This window comes from Jaculus jaculus, chromosome 10, assembly GCF_020740685.1.
Source record: "Jaculus jaculus isolate mJacJac1 chromosome 10, mJacJac1.mat.Y.cur, whole genome shotgun sequence".
In the NCBI taxonomy this organism is placed as follows: Eukaryota; Metazoa; Chordata; class Mammalia; order Rodentia; family Dipodidae; genus Jaculus; species Jaculus jaculus.
The window spans coordinates 76,936,319-76,964,140 of NC_059111.1; the positions used below are offsets into that span (position 1 = coordinate 76,936,319).

The 27,822-nt window shown below is 39.1% G+C and overlaps 1 protein-coding gene across 1 annotated transcript; it reads left to right on the top strand.

The window, feature by feature from the left end:
- The first annotated feature begins 17,986 nt into the window (after positions 1-17,986).
- On the top strand, positions 17,987-24,317 carry Cav2 (caveolin 2). Its single transcript, XM_004658568.2, has 3 exons — positions 17,987-18,194; positions 18,510-18,697; positions 23,521-24,317. Exons 1-3 carry the CDS (start codon positions 18,045-18,047, stop codon positions 23,669-23,671), a joined length of 489 nt encoding a protein of 162 aa, XP_004658625.1. The 5' UTR covers positions 17,987-18,044; the 3' UTR covers positions 23,672-24,317.
- The last annotated feature ends 3,505 nt before the right edge of the window (positions 24,318-27,822 follow it).

A 27,822-nucleotide genomic window follows, 5' to 3' on the forward strand; every position in this document is an offset into this window, starting at 1 on the left:
AGATGAAAGACTTAAACATCTAAAATCTAAACGTTTCCTTCAATGAAGTAATATTATAATTATTAGGAGTTTATAGTAACACATATTAGTAACTACTATTAAAATTATTAGTAGTATATATTTCAATTAGAATATAAATCTAAAAGTAATAGTATATATTTGATCATAATACTGCAAATATTGTATGAAACTTGATAATTATCAAACACTAAAAGAAAAATGCATTTGAAATAGTTAAATTAATGAGATTGCTTAGGGTAGTGCTTTTGTGCCCTAGCTAAAGAAGACTTTGCTGCTAGTAGTATTTTATCTTTCTCTGGTGGTGTATAGAGCCAGAACATAAGTTCAGGCTGAATCTGTATGTTTTTGATACACAATAGAAAGAAGCTGATCTGGAAGAAGAGGTAGGAAAGGAATGTCATGGTTGGTTATACAGCAATCAAAAGTAAAAATTCATTTCCTTAAAACTATTTTTTCTCATGCATTCCTTCTTAATGCTCCAAATATTCCTCCAATATAACATAGATATTATTCTATTTGTTCTCTAAATTGAGCCAAAAATCTCCTTTTATAACTAATTCTGTGAGACAGTCTGTGAGACAGCAGCACAGGGCCCTATGCAACCCTGGTCTCCCATCACCACCACAGGGAATTATCTCAGTCCCCTAACATTAGAGACACCATTTTACTTATTCATTAAACTTGGCTAGTCTAGAAACCAAATTTAATTTAATAAAATAAAATAAAAATAATTTGGTAAAATCTAATTACTCAAACATTTGCTAAATTTCAACCCTTGTAAACAACAGTTCAATTATTTTCTCTTTAAAAAATTAATTCTCGCAAATGGAGAGATGGCTTATTGGTTAAGATACTTATCTACAAAGCCATAGGACCCAGGTGTGATTCCCCAGTAACAACATAATGTACCCACAAGGTGGCACATGTATCTGGAGTTCACTTGTGGTGGTTTGATTCAGGTGTCCCCCATAAACTTAGGTGTTCTGAATGCTAGTTTCCCAGCTGATGGAGATTTGAAAATTAAGGCCATCTGGAGACAGTGTATTTCTGGGGACAGGCTTATGAGTGTTATAACCAGGTTTCCTCTTACCAGTATTTGGCAAACTCTCTTCTTGCTGTTGTCCTTATGATGTTGTCCAGGAGGTGATGTCCACTCTCTTCTCATGCTACTGTTTTCCCCTACCATCATGGAGCTTCCCCTCGATCTGTAAGCCAAAATAAACCCTTTTCCCCCATAAGCTACTCTTAGTCAAGTGGTTTCTGCCAGCAATGTGAGCCTGACTGCAACAGTAAAGTTGGTACCAAGAAGTGGTATCATTGCTGCTAGAAACCTGACTGTGCGCTTGGCCTCTTGGGATAACTGTGCAGGAGAAATATGGAAGAATTTGCAACCTTGGCCTAAGAGATGTCTTGCAGTGCTGTAAGTACAACTGGATGAAATATTCTGGTCATAGATGAAAAACCTGAATGCAGTAAGAATTATGGATTGTGAGGTTTGGCTTATGAGGGTAAGAAGAGCTTTGTCTGGACTAGGATAGAAGCAGTTTGTGTAAGAGGCTTGCTATTATGCCCATGTCTTGAGAACTTGTGCAAGGTTGCATTACATAGAAACAGAGCGGTATCACAGAAAAATGAAAACTGGTCGAAACTGCTGCCTGTTTAGCTGCAATTGTATGAGAGATTACAATCATTGAGATTGTGCCAGATGACCTGCATTGAGACAACAGAAAGAATGCAGTCTTTTGAAGTTGCCTAAATGCTGAAGGAGTATCCTGCTCTTCAAAGTCAGCTTTATTTCCTCCTGGATTAACAAGACGGCACCCCACCTGGTATTATGGAGTGTAAAAACTGCAGGAAAGCAAAGGTCATTAAATTTGCAACATGATTGTGAGGTTTGGAAATGGCCATGAGCAGTATGAAGCAAGTTTGCTGGATGCCTGCATGGAGAACTGATGGAGCCATGAGGATGGACTATGGGGTTGCAGTGGAGACCCAGTGGAGATGCTGAGACTACAAAATGGCTGCCAAGGAAAGCTGCCGGCCCCAGATGAAGTTTTCTAGGACTCTGAGTACCTAGCTGGAGGGGCAGATTGGAACTCTAGAAACTTGTTACTGTTGTTGTTGCTAGAATTATCATACTTGGACATTTGTCACTGAATAGAGTTGTTGGATTTGGAGATAGGAGATTTGATGTTCATCCTATTTAAATCTTATATTGGTTGAATATTTCTTTGCTATGCCCAATGCCATTTTTTTGCAGTGTGTTTATTCTGTGCCATTATGGGCTTGGGGGGATATTTTGGTATGATGGTTCATTTAAAAGACTTCAGATCATGGGGATGTTTGAAGATAATTAGGATTGATTAAAAATATGGAATGTTTAAAGTTGGACTGAATGCATTACATTTTATATCATGGATGGTTATCAGTTTATAGGGGTCAGGGGCAGAATGTGGTTTGATGCAGGTGTCCCCCATAAACTTACATGTTCTGAATGCTAGGTTTCCAGCTGATGGGAATTAACAGCCCTAGAGACAGTATATTGTTGGGGCAGGCTTATGAGTATTATAGCCAGTGTTTTCTTGCCAGTATTTGGCACAGTCTCCTGTTGCTATTGTCTACCTTATGCTGACCAGGGGGTAATGACCATGCCAATGTTTGCCTCTGCCATTATGGCACTTTCCCTCAAGTCTATAAGCCAAAGTAAGCCCCTTTTTCCCAATAGTTACTCTTGTCTGGGTAATTTCTGCCAGTAATGTGAGCCTGACTGCAACACCCTGTCTAAATATTGTATTGGTTGAATATTTCTTTGCTATGTCCAATCCCATCTTTTGCAGTATGTTTACTCTGTGCCATTATAGGTTTTTTGTTTTTGTTTTTGTGTTTTCTTTCCTTTGGTATTATGGCTCAGTTAAAAGACTGTGGACTATGAGGATGTTTGAACATCTCTGGGCTTGATAAAATCTGTGGGGACTTTTAAAGTTGGCTGAACAAATTATATTTTATATATGTATAATTATCAGTTTATAGGGGCTGAAGGCAAAATGTGGTGGTTTGATTCAGGTGTCTTCCATAATCTTAGGTGGTCTGAATGCTAGGTTCTCAGCTGATGGAGATTTGGGGATTAAGGCCTCCCGGAGGCAGTGTATTGTTGGGGGTATGTTTGTGGATGTTATAACCAGCTTCCTCTTGCCAGTTTTTGGCACACTCTCCTGTTGCTGTTATCCATCTGATGTTGGCCAGGAGCTGATGTCCGCTCTCTTCTCATGCTATTGTTTTCCCCTGCCATCATGGAGCTTCCCTTTGAGTCTGTAAGGCCAAAATAAATCCTGTTTTCCCACAAGCTGCTTTTGGTTGGTTGTTTTCTGCCAGCAATGCAAACCTGACTGTAACAACTCTTAATTTAAAGTAGCTAAGCACAAATGAACAATAAATTGAACCAGGTCTCAAAACATCTCAAAATAAGCAAAAATCATAGACTGTATGGTGTGACTTACTGTTTTTTGTGAGAAGAAGATACACACCATTGAAAAGTTATGATGAGGAAGGCCAAGCAACTACAACTCAATTTCCTTGATCAAATACAGAGGAAAGGAATAACTGTGGGAGATTAGGTATATGCAATGAAGTAAAAATTTCATAAAATATTTTAGTAAATAAATATTAAATAAATATAATAAATAAACCTAAACTCTTTAGGTTTAGATTTAGAAGTTCATGTGACAAACATCCCTGACTTAAAAGTATAATCTATCATTAAGTCCAGGAAAAAGTAAATCAACAGGATACTGTTTCACTTTCACTAGGGCATATAATCAAAAAACAAGTAGTAACAATTGTCAATAAAAGTGTGAAAAACCTGGAATTCTCAGGCTGGTGAGATGGCTTAGCAGTTAAGGCACTTGCCTGTAAAGCCTAAGGCCCAAATTCAATTCCCCAGTACCCACATCAGCCAGATGCACTAGGTGGTCCATGCATATGGAGTTCATTTATAGTGTTGGAGACCCAGCCATGCCCATTCTCTCTCTCCTTCTCTTGCTCTCAAATATATAACTATATGAAATATTTAAAATTCTCATATACTGCCAGTAGATGTGAAAATGGAGAATTCACATTGACAAACAGTCTAGCAACTTCTCAAAGGATTAAATATAGAGTTACTATAGGACCCAGCAATTACATATCCAAGAATCATGAAAATGTATGTCAAATGAAAAACTTGTATACAAATGCCCATAGCACTATTTATTATAACCAAAAAGTAAAAACAACCCAGATGTTTATTAAGTTTGAGTAGGTACCATTACTCAATAATGTAAGGAATATAGTGCTGATGTGATATGAATAGACCATGGATCTTGCTGTATGAAAGGTGCTTGACACAGAAGATGACCTATTGTAGGATTTAACTTATGGTGCATATCCTCAGTAGGCAAATAGTGGAGGCAGAGAGCAGCCCAGCAGTTATTTTGGGCTGGGAGAGTTGGAGGGGTCAGCTAGGAGACATTAGTTAAGGGGTACAGTGTTCCTTTAGGGTGTAATTAGAATGATTTAAACTTGATTGTGATGATGCTTCACAGCTGTAAATATGTAGTAGACTTTTGAGCCATATACTGTAAAGTTTTAAATTGTCTACTTTATAAATTTTAGCTCAAGAAAGCTACTACCAATTAGTTTGCTTTCTTCATTTAGCACATCTTCCAACCAGGCAAGTTGTACAAATTTCTGCTGACTCTCTTAGTTCTGGTATTTCTGAGGTAGTTTAGTGTTGCTTAGAAAGAACTTGCAGCCATCTTGCTGGCTAGCTCCCTGGCCAGAACTTGAGGTCAACCCACTCCCCTCTGAAAGGCATGCACTACACCTGCTGACCTGAACCTTGCTTCCCTCACTTTCTTTTGTTGTTGAACATTAAAATCCTCACTATTAAATTCCAAAGGTCATGTGCTCAATTAAAAAAATCAAGGAATAACCTTAAACAATAATTGGCAGGTAATTTACTTTGATTAGCCATGGAAATCATTTCTGTACAGGTCGAATTCATTCTACTTTGGACAGAATATCATAAGTCCAGTAGGATAATATTCTCATTACAAAGGGTTGAAACAAAACTATCTGAGGAATTTCTAGCAGTAATGAACAAGTAACTGTAGGACAGTGTTTGAGAATTACTATGAAAATTACTATCAAGTGTACAATCCACATGCAGAGAGTGAAAAGTTAGTAATTTTATTCTTGTGCTGCTGCCAGAAAGGTAATCAACAAACATTTGTGTCAAAAAAAATGAAGTATAGCATCTCATGAAAGAAAACATACATCAAATATTTTATTAAAAGTTTTCTTTCAAATATGTGTATTACCTTACTGGATAGACCCTGGACTAAGTTATAAGTGGTTTAACTTACATTCTGTAGCCATGCAGGATGCCAAATCTATGAACACTTCTAATCCTCAGTTCTTTGTCTCTACTGAAGGTATCATAAATTGCCTGATTCAGTGAATAGCTCAAAACAGCAACTATAAAATACTTAGAGAAAAACATAAATGATATATAATGTAAGTAATATATATAATGGTAGGAATTATAGGTTAGGTGAAAGAAATAAACCCTCTTCAGTATGAGGCCAGCTCCTCTCTTTTCAGTTGCCATGTTCTGTACCAAGGTTGACCCTCTAAAGAGACTAAACTTTATTGAGTCTTTTCTAGAATTGCAGAGTTAAACATATTCTTGGTTAGTTTGTTCTATTTTGTGTCATTTCTCTTTGATATATGAAAAATTCAAGAATAAGGTAACGCAGGGATAAGATAAAATCCAAAATTATACAGCTAGTGAGTTTCAGAGCAGAAATTAAAGTACAACTCAAAACTCTTGTTTTCTTCTTTGCCATAATTTGGGGAAGCTTTCTCCTTTTCTTATTAACCTGAATAATCCCCATCCCTTTATGACACACAGATTAGAGGGTCTACAATACCTCAACTCTGGAGACTATTATCAAGCTAGGATGACAAGTCCCACTTTGCCCAGAACAATTCCTATGTGGACTGGTTATCTGACATATAGTTATCAAGTATCCCCTGTGGCAGTCTGGATCTGAGATGCTGGCCCCAGGTTTACACCATGAAGGTTAACTGGAATCATCAAGGATTATATGTGCACTCAAGTATCACCATGACACATCAAAATACAGATCTATAATTATGCTGTTAATTTTTATTTTTAAGAATGTTGTGCTTAATTAACTAAAAAGGCAATGCAAGTCTTCAAATGATAAACAACAGGTGGAAAAAAGCCGGGCATGGTGGCACACACTAATCCCAGCTCTTGGGAGGCAGAGGTAGGAGGATTGCTGTGTGTTTGAGGCCACCCTGAGACTCAGTAGTGAATTCTAGGTCAGCCTGGGCTAGAGTGAAACCCTACCTTGAAAAAGCAAAAATAATAATAATAATAATAATAATAATAATAATAATAATAATAATAAACAGGTGAATAATTTTAAAGGCAAGAGAAATAGAATCATAAATGAAGAATTGTAAGAGAGGATGTTAGCTCACTCAAAAATGTATACTGGCTCATAATAACATAAATGATTAAAAGACATTTTGTAAAGCAAGATATCTCTCCAAATATTTCATGTTATCTTTTTCAGGGAGGAAAATAGAATAAATGTGAGTTCATTTTCCCACTGTAAGAGGACATTAAAGGACAATTGATTACTTTGGCACTTGGGAATTCCTAGGAATGTTTGGCAGAGAGTGACCCATCCCTTGGAAAGTGTCTGTCTCAAAGAAGTACCTGATCCCACTTTTTGTTTCCACCTCATAAGTTCAAAGTGATGGTGGGAATATGTCATCTTTTACTGCAGACATGGCTAATATTAATATCTTTTTCTATTCTTAGTGATCTATGTAATTTTTGAAAGCAGTTTTAGAAATCATAGAACTTTCAGATCCAAGTTCCATGTGTAGAGAGTGAAGACATGATGATGCCTTGTTGAAGTATGTACTTATGGTCTGGTCACTTTTACATGTACATATAAAATTCCATAATAAAATATTTGTAAAATTATATATTGCTAAAGGTTTGGTTGGATGTTGGGTGCTTAAAGCATGTAGTCTACATAGTTTGTTCCTGAACTTAGATAAGGGAGAAGAAGGTGAAATTACTGGGTTGGGCAACAGAATTAACAGACCTGAAGGATGGAAACAATGAAGGATCTGTACAATTTAAAGTGGATATTTGAGCTTTGTGTTTTAAAAATTGTGTGATCAAAATTACCAGAGAGTTTTACTGGGGGACAGAATTAAGATCTAGGGCTTAGGACATGTGAAATTTAAGATATTTATTTTAGGATAGTCATTTGAAGTTCTTAAATTCCAATCATGAACTATCTCATACTAGCAGTGTGACCAATCAAAAATATAGAAGAAAACGGATATTGCAATTTCCGATGGGATCAATTTGTATCAGGACTAGCATAGAGCAGCCAGAAAGTCAGTCTAGAAAGCAACAGGAAGAAGATAATATTGTGTTCTGACTGTACGTGTGCTGCTTAGAATCCAGACAAATTGCCACCTTTTGCATGGGATTTTGAGATATTGGAATAGGTTCATTGAAAAAACAAAAGCTATAAAGATTTCAAGCAGTCACACGTGAAGAAGAACTGAAAGACATACAGCCTGTTAGCTACAAAAAAATATCCAGTGATTAGAAGCCTGGTTTTTACATTATTTACTAGTTTTGTACTCAGTGAATACAGTCAAATTGGTACCATTCTTAGCCTCCTCCCTGACCAACCCCCTCCACAGGGACCCACCTTGCTGGGGAATATGGGCCGTGCACTGTGGGGTTGGCGATAACCTACGAGTAGGAGGCAAGGTCTCTGTGTATCATGACCCAGCATGTGGCTCTGTCAGTCTTCGTACCCCCTCTTCCTCAAATTTCCCTGAGCCATTTAAGACTAGCTTTGAATAAATCAAAGGCTAACTTTTAACACACTTTTCTCTTCAAAAGTAAAAACAGCATTAAGATACAGGATGGATGGGTGGATGGATGGATGGATGGACAGACAGATGAACAGACAGATAGATATTCTATATAGATTCTAGCACAAAATATTGAGAAGTTTCTAAAACCTGATATTCAGGTTGCTTTATAAAGAAAGAAGATTTATTTTTTTTAAAAAAGGAAAGTTGCTTAATTATTCCTGCAGAGTCATCACTGCTCTATAACCTTTATGCTCTCTCCAATCCTGACATATCATAAATGACAAGATTATGATTGCCATAAGTAAGAGTTTGGAAAGGATTGAGAAAGTCAAAAAAAGAGATAGGACAGAGGAGGGGAAGGAGGAGAGACAAGGGAGAGAAATGTTTACATCATGTAAACAATCTCCTTGGCAGGAAAATAAGAAACTAATAGAAAGTAATGAAAAAATATATATATGAAAGTAGGATCCATGAGAGTGGGATTCTTGAGAAGACTTTACACCATGAAACTCTCTTTAAAGTTGGACTTGGGCTGGAGAGATTGCTTAGTGGTTAACCGCTTGCCTGTGAAGCCCTAAGGACACCGGTTGGAGGCTTGCTTCCCCAGGACCCACCTTAGCCAGATGCACAAGGAGGCGCACGTGTCTGGAGTTCGTTTGCAGAGGCTGGAAGCCCTGGCACGCCCATTCTCTCTCTCTCCCTCTATCTGTCTTTCTCTCTGTGTCTGTCGCTCTCAAATAAATAAATAAACAAACAAACAAATAAATAAATAAATAAATAAATAAATAAAGTTGGACTAACTGGAGCTTATTTTTTTCCCTAAAAAACAGCCCAATTCTAATGGGCAATCAGTCTTATACAGGTATATTTTAATATTATTATTTATTTACTTGAGAGAGAAAGGCAGGTAGACAGAGAGAATGGGCATGTCAGAGCCTCCAGCTGCTACAAACAATCTTTACACATGTACCACCTCATGCATCTGGCTTATATGGGTACTGGGGAATCAAACCTGAGTCCTTTGGCGTTGCAGGCAAGTGCCTAGACCACTAAGCCATCTCTCCAAGTCCTGCCCCCTCCTGCTGTTTTAAATAATTCAAACTTACCAATCATTTCTTCTTCACTTCTCAGTTCTTCTATTATGCTGGGTTTTTCCTTAGTGAAAAAGACTGGCATGGTGAAATGGGATAAGCTTTTCCAAAATGATAAAATAATAACTCTATTTTTTGCCCCAAACATTTAGCTATTTGTGCCCTACTCCTTCAGAAAATACTTTGCTTTCATAGAAAACGTCTTTAGAACCAAGTAATTTGAGTAGCATGACCTTTAGAGTGACATTCAGCAAATTCTACTATTGCCAAATAAAGTAGTATATAGTTTTCAGGCCCACAGTGTTTTACTATCTAAGTTTATTCCAGTGACTTGTTTATCCAAGAGTTTCTAAGGACCACACTAATTTCAAAGAGGAAAAAGGCATGCTTCTTAGTGAAATGTATAATTACATGAATGGAGACTGATAAGAAGTGACATGCTCATTCACTTTTGTTAAAAAAAGAAAACAAGCCAGGCGTGGTAGCACACGCCTGTAGCCTTTAATCACAGCACTTGGGAGGCAGAGGTAAGAGGATCACTGTGAGTTTGAGGCCACCTTGAGACTACAGACTGAATTCCAGGTCAGAGTGGGCTGCAGTAAGAAGAACCTACCTTGAAAAACCAAAAAAGAGAGATAGAGAGACAGAAAAAAAATTCTCTTTGAAAAGTAATTCTTGTCACTTCTCAAAAGTAAAATGGCAACATATATGTAGACAGATATATAGATAGATTTTATTAAAAAATAGTACATATATCAAGGAAATTTTTGTTGATTTTTTTTAAGTTAGCATGATGAAAATGTTCTGAATCATGCAAAGGACACCTTCTTTCATTTTTTTAAGGGAAATATAACATCTATTAAAATTGCTTTGGAAATAAGATACTTATCCATTTACTAACTGTTTAGGTACAGAAACATGACCTCCTTCAGACACGCAAGAATGTCAGTAGTCCTGCTTATAATCTTTAGATTCAATCTTCAGGCTATTCTCAATGAGAAATCAAGAACTTAATAAACAGTTGGCAGACAGCAGGGATCTAACTGGGATTCAGGGGCCCAGAGTAGATATGATCACCTACATTGCCTACTTCATGTACCTTTATGTATTGCTTCTCAACCTTTTGTTTAAGATCAAGTTGATGTCCTTCCGTATTGCAGAAATCTGCTTCATAGTTTTGTGTCACCATGGAACAGAAATAGACAAACACTTTCTTAGTAAACTCTGTGGAAACAAAATTCTTCCTAGATATTTATTGATAGGAAAAAATAACCTAAAACTTCTGCCCAGCCTCTTGGCAGCACCCCAGCCTTCCATCTGCTAAGTACAGTTGGGCTCCCTTTGCTGTTCACTAACAAATGACGCTCTCAAACACTGAAGTACAGGGCTGGAGAGATGGCTTAGCGGTTAAGCACTTGCCTGTGAAGCCTAAGGACCCCAGTTCGAGGCTCAGTTCCCCAGGTCCCACGTTAGCCAGATGCACAAGGGGGCACGTCTGGAGTTCGTTTGCAGAGGCTGGAAGCCCTGGCGTGCCCATTCTCTCTCTCTCCCTCTATCTGTCTTTCTCTCTGTGTCTGTCGCTCTCAAATAAATAAATAAAAAATTAAAAAAAAAAACAAACACTGAAGTACAGCGGACAGACACTGAAACAGAAGTTTACAAGACCCAGGTGGAAGCACTCTGCACTTTTGTCCTTGTTTCTCTACTAAAAAATATGCAATGATGTTTAACACTTGCAAAGAAAATTTCTTCCCATCTTTTCTTTCCCATCCTTTTAACTTTGGCCAGGGGTGGAGCTGTCCTATACTGGCTTGGCCAACACATTGGACATATTACTTTTATAGATTGGTATTAACTCTAAATGAAAGTAGAGAATATTTGTACAAAAATTATTAGAATATAAAGGCCTCAAACTTAGTTGTAATAACTTTTCTATTTTTATAATTTTTAAATTTTCCTTATTGTTTTAGAGAGAGAGAATGGGCATACCAGGACCTCCAGCCACTGCAAACAAACTAAACCCATGTTCCCACTTGTGCATCTGGCTTACTTGTGTTCTGGGAAATAGAACCTGGATCCTTTGGCTCTGCAGGCAAGCACCTTAACCACTAAGCAATATCTCCAGCCCCATATAATAACTTTTTGCCCCAAATAAAATCTCTCGTCAAGATCTTTGTGATATGCAGGTCCTAGCTTGTAATATCCATATCACATACATGTACATGGGACAAATATGAGTTAAGTTTATGAAGGTGGAATGGTAATAAAGATTATGAAGAGATGAGCAGGAAGAAGGGTAAGAGAAGAGTAAAAGGACACATGTGACACGTAAACACAGCAGGGAGGACATAGAGGGGAAAGTGGAGAATTAGGGATAGGAACAGGACTGGGGAGAAAAGGGAAGGATTGAGAATCAACTAAAACAGTTGTATATTAAAACTCCAGAATAGTTAAATCTCTGTATGACAACTAAAACAAAAGTTAAATTAAAAAAAAGAAAGAGGGCTGGAGAGATGGCTTAGCGGTTAAGTGCTTGCCTGTGAAGCCTAAGGACCCCGGTTCGAGGCTCGGTTCCCCAGGTCCCACGTTAGCCAGATGCACAAGGGGGCGCACGCGTCTGGAGTTCGTTTGCAGAGGCTGGAAGCCCTGGCGCGCCCATTCCCTCTCTCTCCCTCTATCTGTCTTTCTCTCTGTGTCTGTTGCTCTCAAATAAATAAATAAAAATTAAAAAAAAAAGAAAGAAAGAAAACACAGCCTTGATATCTGTTGTTTTAAATGATAAGTTCTTGTACTTGTTTCATTGGTGCTGAGAGAACATAGAACTCTGTGGCTTAGAAAATACCATCTGAATATAGAGTGCAATTTAAAGTAGTGTTCACCAAAAGCTAATGAGTTCTTATTTCAGGCACTGGAAAGATAAATATCAAAGTCATATACAGATGTCTTTTTTATATAGAGAATATTCCAGAAATCAATGAGGTACTTGAAAAATTAAACAAGGGCATTCTTTACTTATGGAAAAATGGGATAAGATTAATCTAAAATTAATTGTCATACATTGTTCTGAATGAGAATGGAATGAACTCATCTATCTGCAGTAATCATAAAGAGAGCCTTTCTAAGAGTGCACTGTCTTCCCTTGTTGTTTACAACTGCCTAGCATTCCCACACTCCAGGTAATTCTAGAAATTCTTGTGTATAAAGAGATTTTTGGCCAGAGGAGGTGCTATTTGAAACAGCTAGAAGATTAAGCTGGCACCAATTACAAACAAGCTACTGTGCCTTAATATTAAACTAGAAATTCCTGGCTCAGTGGTGCAAGACTTACTTTACATGGAATATGGATAAAGAGACAAGTGGCATGTAAGAATCCAATGAAGAAACTTGCATTAAGTACAAGTACCTGGCACCATTTCACAAGCTCGATGACTGAATAACTTTAATGACATTTTAAATCTGATCCTTTAAACTCTGGGCATGAGGCTTTGGCCTGTTCATTGTCAGAAGCTGGGGAGTGGTTGGTTAAACAAGGAGAAGATGAAAAGATACAATAGTAAAGAAGGCATGGAGAGACTGGGAGAGTAGCTCAGGTGGTAAACTGCTTACCTTCCAAACAGGAAGACCTGAGTTCAATCTCAGTACCCACATAAAAGAAGCTGGGCACAGTGTCACATACCTGTAATCTCCATGCAGAGATCTCTGGAGAGGCAGAGAGAGATGGATCCCTGAGACTCATGGGTCAGCCAGTCTGCACTAACTGGTGTGCACCAGGCTAATGAGAAACCTTGTCTCATAAGAGGTTGATGCTTCTCCTAAAAGGACAACATTCAATGTTATCCTCTAGCCTCAGCACTGCATATGCACCTGTATACACATGTGCACCCCCCACACACACACACATAAAGAGGCATACATATGAACACAAGTAGAAACAGAGAACAGGGAGAAAGCTATATAAGAATAGTTTATGCAAAGCCCACCCTGCCATGAATAGAGAAACTAATACAAGAAGCAGCAGAGGTCTCCAGGTTTCTCAAATTTTGTCCTTGTGACACTAAAATCCTGGCAAGAGGTCTTCAGGGTATTCCTCTAACACATCCATGGGTTTCTTGGCTAAAGTCACCTAACACTTAGGTAATCTATTCAGTTGCTGATATTTATCAAAAATTGCTGGGCCGGGCGTGGTGGCGCACGCCTTTAGTCCCAGCACTTGGGAGGCAGAGGTAGGAGGATCACTGTGAGTTCGAGGCCACCCTGAGACTATATAGAGAATTCCAGGTCAGCCTGACCTAATGTGAGACCCTACCTTGAAAAAACAAAAAGAAAAAAAAGAAAGAAAGAAAATTGCTGGCTTTCTTGTGACTTGTAGATGGACTACAAAAGATCAAGACTTCCCAAGTCAATGGTTTTCCATATATAATGATTTAAACAACTCATGGCCTTTTGATGAAAATTCTAGGAGGTCTGACCAAATAGACAGGGCTTGGGAGTTGCTTCTTTTCTTTTTTTCTTTTTTTTTTTTTTTTTTTTGTTGGATGTACATATCCTTTAGTTAAAACCAAAGTTGCATTAAAACTTTGATAATTTGTTCTTGTGAGAATGCTCAAGAGTAGAAAAAAAAAAAAGATCCTTAAGCTTACCTGCAAAATGACCTGGAGTTCCTGATTATTGTTATTAGCACATGAGCTCATGCTGTGTCTTATACAAGTAGAGCCAGAGCTTCCTTTTTCCCATTCACATCACACTGTTTCAGTAGTGCCTTCTCCTATGGTTCCCAGCCCCAAGAAAGGAGGAGAAAGGGAAGTTTGGTCCTCCGGGGACATTTGGCAATGTCTGGAAACATTCTTGGTTGTCATGACTAGGCAGTGTTATGGGCATCTAGAAGCCAGGGATGTTGCTAAATGTCCTACCATTCACTGGATAAGCCCTTATAAGAAAGAATGATCTGGCCCAGAATGCCAATAGCATCAAGGTTAGCAAACGTTGGCCTAACTCAAGTGTTTTATTGTTAAACCACATGATGTGATCAAGAAATTATCTCCATGAGTAAGCAACATGTAACAGTTTGAAAGGCATTTTGGAAAACAGCCTCTCACTGAAACTGCATGCAAGCAATACAGGGGGAAAAGTGAATGTGAGTTTGTGATTTAAGAAGAAAACTAAAGGGAAAATTAGATTTCATTCATTACTATTCATATAGTTTTCTCAATAAGCCAGGAAAATAATTTCTCTTTTTTTGTTTATTATTTTTATTTATTTATTTGAGAGTGACAGACAGAGAAAGAGGCAGAGAGAGAGAGAGAGAGAGAGAGAGACAATGGGCGCACCAGGGCCTCCAGCCACTGCAGACGAACTCCAGATGCGTGCACCCCCTTGTGCACCTGGCTAACATGGGTCCTGGGGAATCGAGCCTCGAACTGGGGTCCTTAGGCTTCACAGGCAAGCGCTTAACCGCTAAGCCATCTTTCCAGCCCTAATTTCTCTTTTATAAAGTATGACAGGTAAAAAAAAAAAAAAGCAAGATAATTTGAACTATTGTACAAGCTATCCTACTTAATATATGATCAAATGGTTTTCCTTAAGTATTTTAATGAATTACCTAAAACTCAGGCCCTTTGTCAGAAGCTATAGTGCATCATGAAAGCCCTAGCGTGGATTTCTTATGAAATGTTTGAGTTGCCTTCTATATAGAGATGTTTGTAAAGACTTGGTGGAGGGTAGTCCCATAGTCTGGGAGGTACTAGTGAGTAATAAACCAATTAGCTCCAACCTATCTTCTCATCTTTCCTTTCAAATTAGTGTGCATGAGCTGCCATTTGCCATGGGAATTGTTGTGGTTTGAACCTCTAGAGAAAAACAGTAGCTCCCACTGTCTAAGCACTTGCTAATAGGAAAGGCAAAGTCATTTTTATAGCTCCACTCAAAAAAATAAACTTTATGTATTAAAGAATTTCATCAAAATAAGAGCTTCAACCAGACCCAACCCATGGTACAGGCAGCTATTCAATAAGGATTTGCAAATGAACAAACTCATGACTCCTCCTCATTTACTATACACAACATACAGCAAATCTAGATGGGTTCTATTTAGCTTGAGTTACAAAAACGACTACTTATAAATACCCATCACTGTTTCTAGTTTGTTTGTATTCGCAAGGGGATCGGGGAGTGTATGGGCATGACCAAGCCACTTGCCACTGCCAACAAACTCTCCACTCGGTAGGCTTTGCAAGAAAATACCTTTAACCACCGAACCATCTCCACAGCCCAACACCTATCACTTTACAAATTAGCTTATAACCTGAACTGTCCTAAAACACCTGATAAATTTTAACTTATTGGTTTCCTAACTCCACGGCCTGAAAAAAGACTCAATTATTTGTGGTAACTTTCAAATGTCCTGATAACCCCAGTGGAAATGCAAACGTGATCAGAAGGCCAAGAGCCAGAGGGAAGAAGCCCTACTGTCAGCTTTCCAGCCACAGCTCAGGCCTGCTCTGCAGCTATAACCACTGCTCTCTTCTTCGAATGAAGCATCTTAAACTCTGGGACTAGCACTTTGAGGAGAATTGGGTTTTATAAAGTGTTATTTGCCTATGAGCTGTCTCTTCAATTTTCTGGTAAATGGTACGACAGACTTCCCTAAGGATTACTATATTCTACTCACTTTCACAAACAGGTTTGGACAGCAACTAGAAGAGATGGCCTGCTTGGGAGAAAGGAGAAGACAGAAGCATATGTGTAAAGAGCAGTGAGCACAATGTCCACAGCATTACTTTGGATTTAACTGAACATAAATGAGTTTAGGAAAGAAAAGTAAGAAAGAAGGGAATGGGCAAAGGAGCACATGAGAGAGAGAGAGAGAGAGAGAGAGAGAGAGAGAGAGAGAGAGAGAGGGAGAAGGAGGGGCACAGAGCCCTGAGGATTCAACTCTACTGTAACATGCTGTAGTATCGTCTATACAGGGCAGCAGCAGTCAGTAAGCTGTAGTGATTAAAAATACACAATTTTGGCTCCAAAACATTTTCCCCATTCAATTCCTGCTCTCTTTTTATAAATTTTATTATTCCAAAAATAGAATAGCTTGTTCCTTTCCAAAGAACGTTCAAACCCAGTTCCTTCAAAGGGATTTGATATGTGCAATAAGCTCCAAATATACTGCTCGGCAATTCTTCTGCCTGGAATTATCTTGTGGGCATGAGCACACTACAGGCACCCTACTAAGTCTATCCTCACTAAATTCCCATTCATTTAAGTTGATCAGACCGTGAACCCTTTATGAACATGCAAACTCTCCCTTGAAGGCTCTTGAGAGGTAGTCAGCAGTCTGACGTTTTTAGGGAAGAAGAGTTTATTTCTGCTTACAATTGCAGGTTACATTCCATCACTGCAGGGAAGGCAAGGTGATAGAAGTATGAAACACAGATGATCACATTTGGCCAACCTCAAGGAAGCAGAGAAAGATGAATGCTGGTGTCCAGCCAGTCTCTTTCTTACTTACTTACTCACTTATTTATTTATTTTCAAGGTATGGCCTCCCTCTATCCCAGGCTGACCTGGAATTCACTATGTAGTCTCAGGGTGGCCTTGAACTCATGGCGATCCTCCTACCTCTGCCTCCCCAATGCTGGGATTAAAGGTGTGCGTGACCATGCCCAGCAAGTCTCTCCTTTTCATTCAATCCAGAACCCCCAACTCATGGAATACTGCCACCCACACTGTGAGTGTGAGGTGACTCTTCTCACCTCATTTAATCTAATCTAGAAAATTCCTAACTGATAAACCAACATGTTTCCATGGTAATCCAAAATCCTTTCAGACTGACAACCAGAGATTATCCATCACAAGGCAGACTGAGGCAGGAGGTTTAAGAGCTCAATGCCAGCCCCTGCTACAGTGAGACTAATTTCATGCCCAGAAGGCTATTATACATTTTACTTTATTTTTTATTTATATGTGTATGTGGTGCATGATTGTGTATATTCATGTGTGCATAGGGGTGTGTGTGTGTGTGTGTGTGTACACTTACGCCCACACCCGTGTGCGTATATGGAATCAGAGGACAACCTTAGGTGTCATTCCTCAGGAATATCATCCTGCAGTGTATGGAATGATGCATGGATTCTGTTTGCGTGGCTTCCACATGGACAATGCAACATGCCTACATCTCAGAGTCCTCAGATCTTCCCGCACAGTATGGCTCAAACCAAAAGCAAGAGTTGTCTAGAGGTGAGGAACAGGACTCCCCTTTGAGTTATGAGGGTGCAACTTCCTGAGGACAGAGATGTCACCTACCCATTGCGCCTCCATCAGGCTCTGGTTGGGGCACTCTAGGCCTCTAGGCAGTGGGGATAACCGAAGGCCTGGCATGCTTTTCAATCAGGTGTGCTGGGGCTCTTCACAGTACAGCCGAGCTTTGATCGGAAGCTTCCTGTGAGTCAACGTTTTTCATGAATTAGCATTTAATTCTCACACCTGGTAACTCTGTGAAGATCGTGCCACCGATGGGCCAAAGCCCAGGGGGTAAACTGAGTCGGGCCTGGAGCTGTTCCACAGCACAGACCTAGCACCCTAGGCACCAGTACAAGCATGCATTCTCCTTGGACCACCTGTCAGCCTGTGAGCATCCTAATCTGAGCGGCCTCCCCCGTGGCCTGGGAGGTCCAGCTGACCCAGGCTCGCTTTGCGGGGTTCTACAGGGCAGCGGGACGGGCAGGGGGGAGGAAGTGGGGGGAAATGACTCACGGGGTCGAGTCGGGTCCCCGGAATCTGGACAGCGGCGGGGCGGGGCGGGGCGGGCGCGGGAACCGGCAGCGGGAAGCGGCTCCGCCCGGGCTGGCGAGCGGGGCGGGGCGGGGCGGGGCGCGGCGCAACGGGAAGGGGCGGCCGCGCGGACCCGGGCCGGGACGCAGCCTCTCTGGGCGCCAGCAGCTGGGCAAGGCAGCGGCCATGGGGCTGGAGACCGAGAAGGCCGACGTGCAGCTCTTCATGGACGACGACACCTACAGCCACCACAGCGGCGTGGACTACGCGGACCCCGAGAAGTTCGTGGACTCAGCACAGGACCGGGATCCGCACCGGCTCAACTCGCATCTCAAGGTGCAGCTGGGGGCAGGTGGGGGGGGGCGGTCTGGAGCCCGGGTCACCGCAGGTGCCCACGTCCCTCTCGCTCCCCCACCACCCTGCCTCCAGCGTGGCTCTGCGTGTGCCCCGCACCCCGCCGGGGACCCCTGCCACCCCGCCCGACCCCTGCGCAGCCAGGCATTCTTAGACGGAATCCTGTGTGGCCACCGCGACCCCAAGAAACGCGGGGCATCCCAAGCTAGCCACGTCCTTCCCCGGCCAGGAGCACTCCTGCTTCCCCGGGTGACACGTCGGTGACAGTTTAGGTCCCCGCGTCTTGTCTCTCTGCAGCTGGGCTTCGAGGATCTGGTCGCAGAGCCTGTGACTACGCACTCATTCGACAAAGTGTGGATCTGCAGCCATGCCCTCTTCGAAATCAGCAAATACGTGCTCTACAAGTTCCTGACCGTCTTCCTCGCCATCCCCTTGGCCTTCCTCGCGGGCATTCTCTTTGCCACCCTCAGCTGTCTGCACATCTGGTGAGAAAGGGACTCACATGGGGTGCACTTTACAAAAAGGAGGGATGTTTTTTGTCATGCTGCAGTTAACCATACCCCAGGATCCTTGGAGGAGGCAAAAGCACATGCTTCAGATCCCAAGCAAGTAGCTAGAGATCTGGAAAGCCCTTCAAGGCAGTGTGCTGTCTGTAGAATAATAGTTCTGGGCCTGGGGGTTTAAACAGAAAGAAGAGTGAGTGAGTGAGTGAGTGAGTGAGTGAGTGAGTGAGTGAGTGAGAGGGAGGGAGGGAGGGAGGGAGGGAGGGAGGGAGGGAGATTGAGAGAGAGAGAGAGAGAGAGAGTTTTCTTCCATACAGAAAGCTGAGCTGCTTGCAGAGGTATGGGCCTGGCAACACACTTCCTGCTCTGTTGTGACTTGTGCCTGTGGCTCTGGGCAGGGCCTTTCATGTTTTCCTTGCCTTTTATTCAGTCACCACCTGTGCCTGGGGTGAAACAAACGCCATTCCTGAGAGAAGGCCATCAACAGTACACTTGTGCTGGGGAGGCAGGCATGGTTAAGCAGTGCTGGGAGGGGCCTCTTCTCTACTGCTACCGCAAACTGGCAAGTGTGGGACCAGAGGTGATGTGGAGGTGTGCACAATTAAGAAACACCACTGCCAGCACTGAGGAATGAAAACACAGGGTGCATACTAATGGAATAAGAAGGGTGTTGTGGTATTCTCCTGTGTGGTGCAAGTGAGAAATGCTATCTAGTTCCAAGGCAGAGAATATGGAGCCCTGGTGGACACTGGAAGGACGGTTTGGGTAACTTTCTTCACACTTAGAATACATCACAGAACTTTGGAGACTGTATTTGAAGCATTAATATCTTTCTTAGGATAGACACATTACTCTTCTGAGAAGTTCTGTTGTTGTATCAAAGGATATCCATTTCATTCTAAGAGGAATAATCACCCCAGCATCAAAACAGTTGTCACGCTGTCATCTCAGGTGGTCCTGGTGATGGGTAATCTCTGAAGCCTCCATGTAGCTCTTAGTGCATTTATAAGACATTGCCATGCCCCTATAGACGTTCAGCATTCACTGTTTGAAGTTACTAAAGTATTCTTCATCTCTTCTTACCATCTTTAGCATGATTTCTGTAGTCAGCTGGATAGTTAGCTCCACAAACTAGCTGTTAGATGCCTAATTTGATCTGGGTACAGACATGGACACTCCTTCAGCTTGTCTACAGCCTATGTCGGCCACTGGTTAGGAAAAGATGTGAAAGGTGAGAAAAGTCAGTACTCTTTGATAGGGAAGCAAGAGAATATGGAAGCCTCCATGAGGAAAAGAAATCCAAACAGGCTTTGGAGGATAAATAAAAATAGACCAGGACTTGAGAGATTGCTCAGTGGTCAAAGCACTTGCTTGCAAAGCATAAGAACCCAGGTTCGATTCCCCCGTATCCACTTGAAGACAGATGCACTAGGCAACACATGCGTCTGAAATTCCTTTGCAGTGGCTAGAGGCCCTGGTGCACCCATCATCCCCCTCTCTCTTTCTTCTCTCTCAAATAAATAAATAAATAAATATTTTTAAATGGACCAGATGACTGAAGGATAAACAATGCAGATTTATTCACTAGAGTTTGTAAGCCATCACATTGAAATTGACAAAAGCTTGCCAGAGAAATAAGGATTCTTGCCTTCACACATGTGTGAAGCCACCCAGGGCAGATGTGTATTTTCTCATATGCTGACATTCCCACACCCATGGATTTATTTTAAAATTTAGATTCCTAAATCAGGGCAAAAAATTGGCATCCCTCTTTAACTAAAACGAGCCATTATGACCTCTATGTCAGTTGTTTTTTCAATTACAAAAATGGGCAAAAGTAAAAGACACACAACATATTATAAAATGTTGGTTTTGAAGCAACTTGGCAATAGAGTGCCTTATTTATAGTCAATAAAACAAAGCCTTCTAAAGCTTTTGTAGAAGGACTGGAGAAAAGTTTTTACTTACTAAATGGTGGAAAGATATAATTAAGGTAGTTCACCAAATGATGCCTCTCTCCACATAGCCTTCCTGAGACAGGGAGATGTGCTCTGCATGGAGCTTCCAGGGGTGAATCAGCAACACATTTTCTTTTTAACTGCACACAATGTATTATTTAACTTCAGCTAGCTGTTCAAATTACATTCATGTGGGTATTAATATTTAACTATCACATATTTGTGTCACCAGGCAGCAATGATTGTAGACAGAGGAGTTATTACAAACCATGAAAAGGCTTAAATGTTAGTTGATGCCTTGGTAAAATAGTTGTATCACTGATGGATTGCATTCCCATGATATATTCCAGATCAATGAGAGGCTTTATCTAAGAGCAGACCCATTTGAATAAGCTCTTTCTTTTCCTTTTTTGAAACTCTTTTAAGTAGGGCTTGGTTATTGTTTTGAGAAGTTGGTGGTTACCAAAGCTAAGAAAATGTGTAGCATCACTATGAGAACCACATCACAATGTCACCACACATTGGGATTTAGTTTTCTGTTCTTACATTTCTCCTCCTCTCTCCTCTCTTCTTTCTCTCAAGGATGCAGTCTTACTATGTTGCCAAGGTTGGCTATGAACTCCCAGGATCTAGTGATCTTCCTGCCTTAGCCTCCTTCATAGCTAAGACCACAAGTACACATAACCACCCATGACTTGATTCTTGATTTTAAGTTCTTTAAGCAGATAACAACAACAAAAGCAAAAGACAGACCCCTCATTATACTGGGCCCTAGACCATCCTGATTCCTTTCACTCACAGATAAACACATTCAACAAACAAAGTTACTTAACAACTGGGGATCATTACCAAAGTCATGCAGGGGCAACATCTGGACCCTTTATGTTTCCTGGGCAGCCATGCTGGAAATTAATAGGTAGCAATCTCATTTCTACAAGATTGTTTTTAATAAAGCAAATTGCTATGACAATGACAATCTTCAAGACGATATTTAGGGCTAAATTATGCAATGAAGTGATACACAATCATTTAGATTATACATATTACACAAGAAGTGTTTGGTTAAGTCATGTTAAGCCTTGACTATATTTTAGATCATTCTAGCTTCCACTTCCAGGGGTGCACTTTCAGGGGAGAAATAATTCATGACATTGAAAACATAATTCAAGTTTGATATTCAAGAATTATTGGACTTTCTGACCCAAAGTGAGAGAATAATTTAATGACAATGAAACATGTTCATTCCATTCTGTGAACTAAAATCTTCAAATGTGGGCAGTTGTGTCTTGCTTAGTTAGAGAACCAACTTTGGTCAAGTACTGAAGTCACTTTTAAGACAGAGATCTAGGAGTTTTGCAGATAGAAAATAATTAGCATAGGGAAGATGAGAAAGCACATTATAGTTTAAAGGAAATTGGATTTGGTTAAGAAAGTTTATGATGTAAACTTCAGGATATACTGTAAAACAGATTATTTTGTTATTTTTTTTCATTATACATTCTAACTTTAGCATAGGCCTATTCATTATATGGAAGAATCATGTGGACTTCTCAGAGATACATCAAAATGAATGATTATCCCTGATACCAAGTTGTATTATTTAAGACTTAAATATTATATAAAATTTCCTGTTCTTACTTAAAATGAAATTGTGCCAAGGGACCCAAGGCCACACAATGGGATAAGCAAGTAATGGGATAAGAAGTGAAAAGTTGCAGGCTGGAGACATGGGCTCCGTAGTTAAGGTGCTTGCTGCAATGCCTAACAACCTGGGTTCAATTCCCCAGTACTATGTAAAGCCAGATGAACAAAGTAGTGCATGCATCTGGAGTTGGTTTGCTGTTCCTAGAGGCCCTACTACAGCCATATTCATTCATTCTCTCTCTCCCTCCAAATAAATAAATAAAAATATTTTTAAAAAGAAAAGGTTGCCATTTTTATGTTTAAGATTAACTGCTTAGTTCTGAAATGCCCAGAATTAATTTTGTTATATTTTTTTAAATATTTAGCACTTAGAACAAAACACCAGGTAAATATAGTCTGTGTAGATAGGCAATATAAATAAGTCATCATTCTAAAAATATATCAGTCAGTTACTAATCTTTGGTTAAGTGCAACCCATCTTTATTTAAGTCACATTTTAATAGCAAGCCACAAAAATCAACCACATTACCTGGTCTCCCCCAGGTCCTAACCAGTCCATCAAGACCTCCAGAAATTCCTAAGAATTCGCAAACACTTTTGTGCTCAGAAAGAATCCTATTGAGAGGGTTGCATTAAAAAAAAAAAAAATTCACCAACCTTACAAATAAGAGAACATACTGTTATCTTAAGAAAAAGTAAACAGAAAACCATCTGAGAATAGACTACATTTTCTCCTTAACGACACCATATAGCCTTTTCAGTGTGTGGACTTACTAGAAGGAAAAACAAATATAAGCATCATTATGATTTTATTTTTGATGAATTTGAAAATTAAGAAGTTTGCTCCAGTACTTTAGAGCACAGCCAGCCTTGTGCACCAGAGAGGCACATGGAGAGAGGCAACAGGCCGGGCAGGGAGGAAGAGAAACAGGAAGTGTAAGGCAGGTCACTGTTTAGGGGCAGTCAGGCAGATGAATGTACTGTTTTGTTTATTGTTGTTTTATCATGTCTGTTTTTTTTTTGTCGTTTATCTCATGAGTTTCTTTATCACTCTGGTCATTGATTATCTATTTATTTATTTTGAAGTATTTGATCTTACTAAACTAAATTATGTCATTACATTTCAGTTGAAGCAGGTACAGGCATTAGTGACCTCATTTGGTAACATTAACAATGCTCATATATATATTCCTCTCCCCCCAGGATTTTAATGCCTTTTGTAAAGACCTGCTTAATGGTCCTTCCCTCAGTGCAGACAATATGGAAGAGTGTGACAGATGTTGTCATTGCCCCATTGTGTACAAGCGTGGGACGCTGCTTCTCTTCTGTCAGCTTGCAACTGAGCCACGACTGAACACTTAGACTCCGAATGGAGATTTGGATACTGCTCGACTTCTTTGTTGCTGTAACATAAAAACACTACTGTTCTGTTCATCGCCAAACTATTCTCATTAAGAAGAATGTTAATATGGTCATCCACATTTATAAATGCTTCATGGGGAGATGTTTTTGTCCCAATTAATAGCCAAGGATGTCAAATCTAATTTTATAACAGGAACTATATAGTAGGTTGGCAACACATAATTTTAAAGGCAGACAGTATTTGCTTTTGTATGGAAATGCATTTTATACTGATGGATTGATAATGATCATGGGATATTTTCTTTAAAATATTACAATAATTTTGTGCACAACTACTCATAAAAGCATGTGACTTCTATTTTACTCCTGAAGTAATGTTTTTAAATTGCTTTTATAGATTTGATTATCAGGAAAGCTAAAGGTAGCATATACCAACATACTAGAAAGTGCAGGCAGTAACAAAAGTGTATAGTGATGAGAGTAATTATTAAATATAAAAAGAAAAGTAAATGTGAAACAATCACAAAAATATATTCAAGATAATTGTTAATCTGCAAGCATATTTAATAAGATGGTTCATTTTACTGTATATGTTGTACTTTATGTAAATGTTGCTCTAATAAGATTGATTTAAAACATTTTTATTGTATGTGTTATCTTAGTTGATCTAATATATAAAGTATACAAGGTAACTTCACTGGTAAGATTATGCTGTCAGAGATAAGCATTTACAGAGCTTCTTTGGAATGGAATATAAAAGCTGGTATATAGGACTTTCCTTTTTTGCAATCAAAATCCTGTAAAGTTTTATAACTGGTATTTATCTGACTGTGATTATTAGATAATTCACATCTAGTGGGTATTTTGTCTTCTAGATGTTTCCTCTCCCACAGTTAGCAACTTAATCTGTGTTCTACATTCCTATTAATGTTTTATGTTAAGTAACATTGGTGCTATTTAATGACATTTTATGGCAAAGTCTATTTCTTACACATAAGCACAGTTTTTAGTACTACAATTCATGTAGATTTATAGGGGAAATTGGCAATTTTGAGGGTCCATGAAACTGAGTTACATTCATAAATTAGAAACTAACAGCTACACATTTCTAAGATGTTCTCTAGTATGGATTTTGTAATGTCATATAAAATTATCCCTTTTAGTTTTATGACATAAAATGCTTATTATTCTAAATTATAGGCATGTAAAAAATGTCAGCAGTATAGTTACTATATTTTATACAGTGTAAAAGTATATAAATGGTAAAATTTTAGAATTGCTATCAGAAACTAGTTAGGATTTGTTTGAATACCCTGATAAAGTATAACATCTTAAGTCAATGGAAATTAATAAGATTTTTCCAAATGTCCAGCTTCAGTCAATATAAAAAAAATGACTAAACTGGAATTCTGTTGGCAGCCAAAAGTAAAGATTATATCAAATGACTAAATTAAATTATGAACCTCATATTCTTTTGAAGGTAATCACAAAATAGACATTTGTCCTTAGAATGTTGTAGAATTCTTAGAAAAGATGCATAATTATAATCTCAAAAACATTATCACTAATTTTACAAAGTAGCTTTCTATATGTTCATATCAAAGACCAGTCTCTTAACTTTATAGTTATAACTTGTGTTTAAATTTCTTAACATTTCTATATTAGCCCAAACTATTTGATTAGTAAAATACCTATTTTAATAATTCATTAGCTTTAATCTTTTTAGCTAGATTTGGCAAATTTTACAGGCAAATATCTATATATATGCATATAATTATATAACAAAACCTTTTAATTTCTAATACATGTGGTTTCCTTGTTTCTGAATAGTATTGATTATTTTCAAATTAATTTTTATTGATAATTTTTATGAATTATTTCATAGTAATGATTAAATTTATGGACAAAGTGATTCAAAATTTTAATATACAAATGTTAGTTCTTTTATTTGGAGCAGGAAGGAGACAAAAAGATTTCTTCCCTATCTATAATAAAATTTCTAAAAACAAATACATGTGTTCATTTCTTTTATTATATTTTATTCCATCTTTTGCTTATGTTATATACATGGAACTGATCAATAAGAACCCTTTCAAACTAAGTTTTACTCATTTAAAACTTAAAATAAACAATAAATACATGACTTACTGTTGTTTCAAGAATGTATTTGTAAGCTGGGCATGATGGTGCATGCCTTTAATCCCAGCACTCAGAAGGCAGAGGTAGGAGGATCACCATGAGTTCGAGGCCACCCTGAGACTACATAGAGAATTCCAGATCAGCCTGATCTAAAGTGAGAAGACCCTACCTCAAAAAAAAAGGGGGGGGATTTAGAATGTATTTGTGAAATTCTTCTGCTGATCATAGTAAGTTCAAGACAAGTCCATTGGGCTACATGAATAGACACTAGACACTGTCAAAAAGAGATAAAGAACAAAAATGAATGAAGAATGTATTTGTTAAAAAATTATGACACTGGTAATATAGATGTCTTATTTTTCTACCACTTAAAAGTTCCACAAAAGTTTTCTATCACTTAATAAAATGAATTGCTCACAAACCAACCATTTTTTATCCTTGTGAAGCCTCTTCTTGCTAATCCTAAATAAACTGATATTTCTGTTTCTAATTTTTTTTTAAATTATTTATTTATTTATTTGAGAGTGACAGACACAGAGAGAAGGACAGATAGAGGAGAGAGAGAGAGAATGGGCGCGCCAGGGCTTCCAGCCTCTGCAAACGAACTCCAGACACGTGCGCCCCCTTGTGCATCTGGCTAACGTGGGACCTGGGGAACCGAGCCTCGAACCGGGGTCCTTAGGCTTCACAGGCAAGCGTTTAATCGCTAAGCCATCTCTCCAGCCCCTGTTTCTAATTTTTAAAGTATGAAAGTAATAACAATATAAATCACATATACTCAGATACCTGTATCCTGAAGTAAGATTGAGTCCAAAATTATTTTTGGAATGCACATATGTGGAGAGCATCAACTTTATTGTTGTCATTTAATCTGGGAAAAATGACCAACCTCTAATAATGAAACAGGTGCTTGGCTTTTAAACGTACTTTCTGCTAGTCACCCACATCCCATTAACTTATTTCCATGTCTTTCTTGGGAAGCTATTGGATTGTAGTGAAAAGAGCTACACTTTAGAAGTCATATATCTGACTCCCATCTCAGCACAGCCTTGACTGAGGTGTGTCACCTCATGAGAATGGCTAAGCCTCTGATTCTGTAAAAAATGGATAAGACAAAATGGTTTCCCATAAACTCTGCTCCATATTTCATTGTTTGCTGACTTCTATAACTTCAGTAAAATGAAGGTTTGGTTATGTTTCTTCTTACCAATCTAGCTATTGAGTTCAGGAAGTTAAAAGAAAATCCGTGAATTTCCTGTCAATTATGGGGTTGGCATACTATAAATACATTACATAAGACATATTTTCATTCTTATGTTGAGTGTAGAACTCTGTATGTGGTTTTGTTCTTTTTTGACAGAAATCTTAGGTTTTTATCAGTTGTAATATTATTGTATTCCCCCAACTAACATGTTGCCATCTATTTTTAATTAATTGGGATAGGTTTATTTGAAAATTTGTAGCAATATCAGTAGTATACCACTGTTGGGGTTTGGGTTGTCAATATTCTGCAAAGGTTCACTTTCTAAAGGATTGGACAGCAGCCTGTGGTGCTATCGGGAAATGACTACAGCCTACATGGAAGAAGTTAGGTCACGGAGGGTGTGTCTTTCAGAAAGATGTTGAAACCTCAGATACTTCCTGTCTCTCTCTCTCTCTCTCTCTCTCTCTCTCTCTCTCTCTCTCTCTCTCTCTCTCTCTCTCTCTTGGCCTCCTGGCTCCATGGGGTAGGAGGTTTCCTCCACCACATGTTTCTACCATGATCTTCTACCTCACTAAAGGCCCAAAGGCAGCAGGGCCAAGTGATGAAGGACTGAGACCTCTGAAACCATAAGCCAAAACAAACATTTACAGCATTAAGTTATACCAAGTTTTTTTTTTTTTTCCCCCACAGCAATGAGAAGCTAATTAGCAACCATTCTTCCCTGACATATTTACCTTCACCCTGCTCAGAATCTGCTAGCTAGTCGAAACCCCTGGCAAGTTTAGGTCCAGTATGAGACC

Excerpts from the sequence above, each read along its gene's own strand:
- Cav2 (XM_004658568.2), top strand. The coding sequence starts at position 18,045 with ATGGGGCTGGAGACCGAGAAGGCCGACGTGCAGCTCTTCATGGACGAC. Across the intron at positions 18,195-18,509 it reads GGCTCAACTCGCATCTCAAG|CTGGGCTTCGAGGATCTGGT; the intron begins GTGCAGCTGGGG and ends GTCTCTCTGCAG. Across the intron at positions 18,698-23,520 it reads CTCAGCTGTCTGCACATCTG|GATTTTAATGCCTTTTGTAA; the intron begins GTGAGAAAGGGA and ends CTCTCCCCCCAG.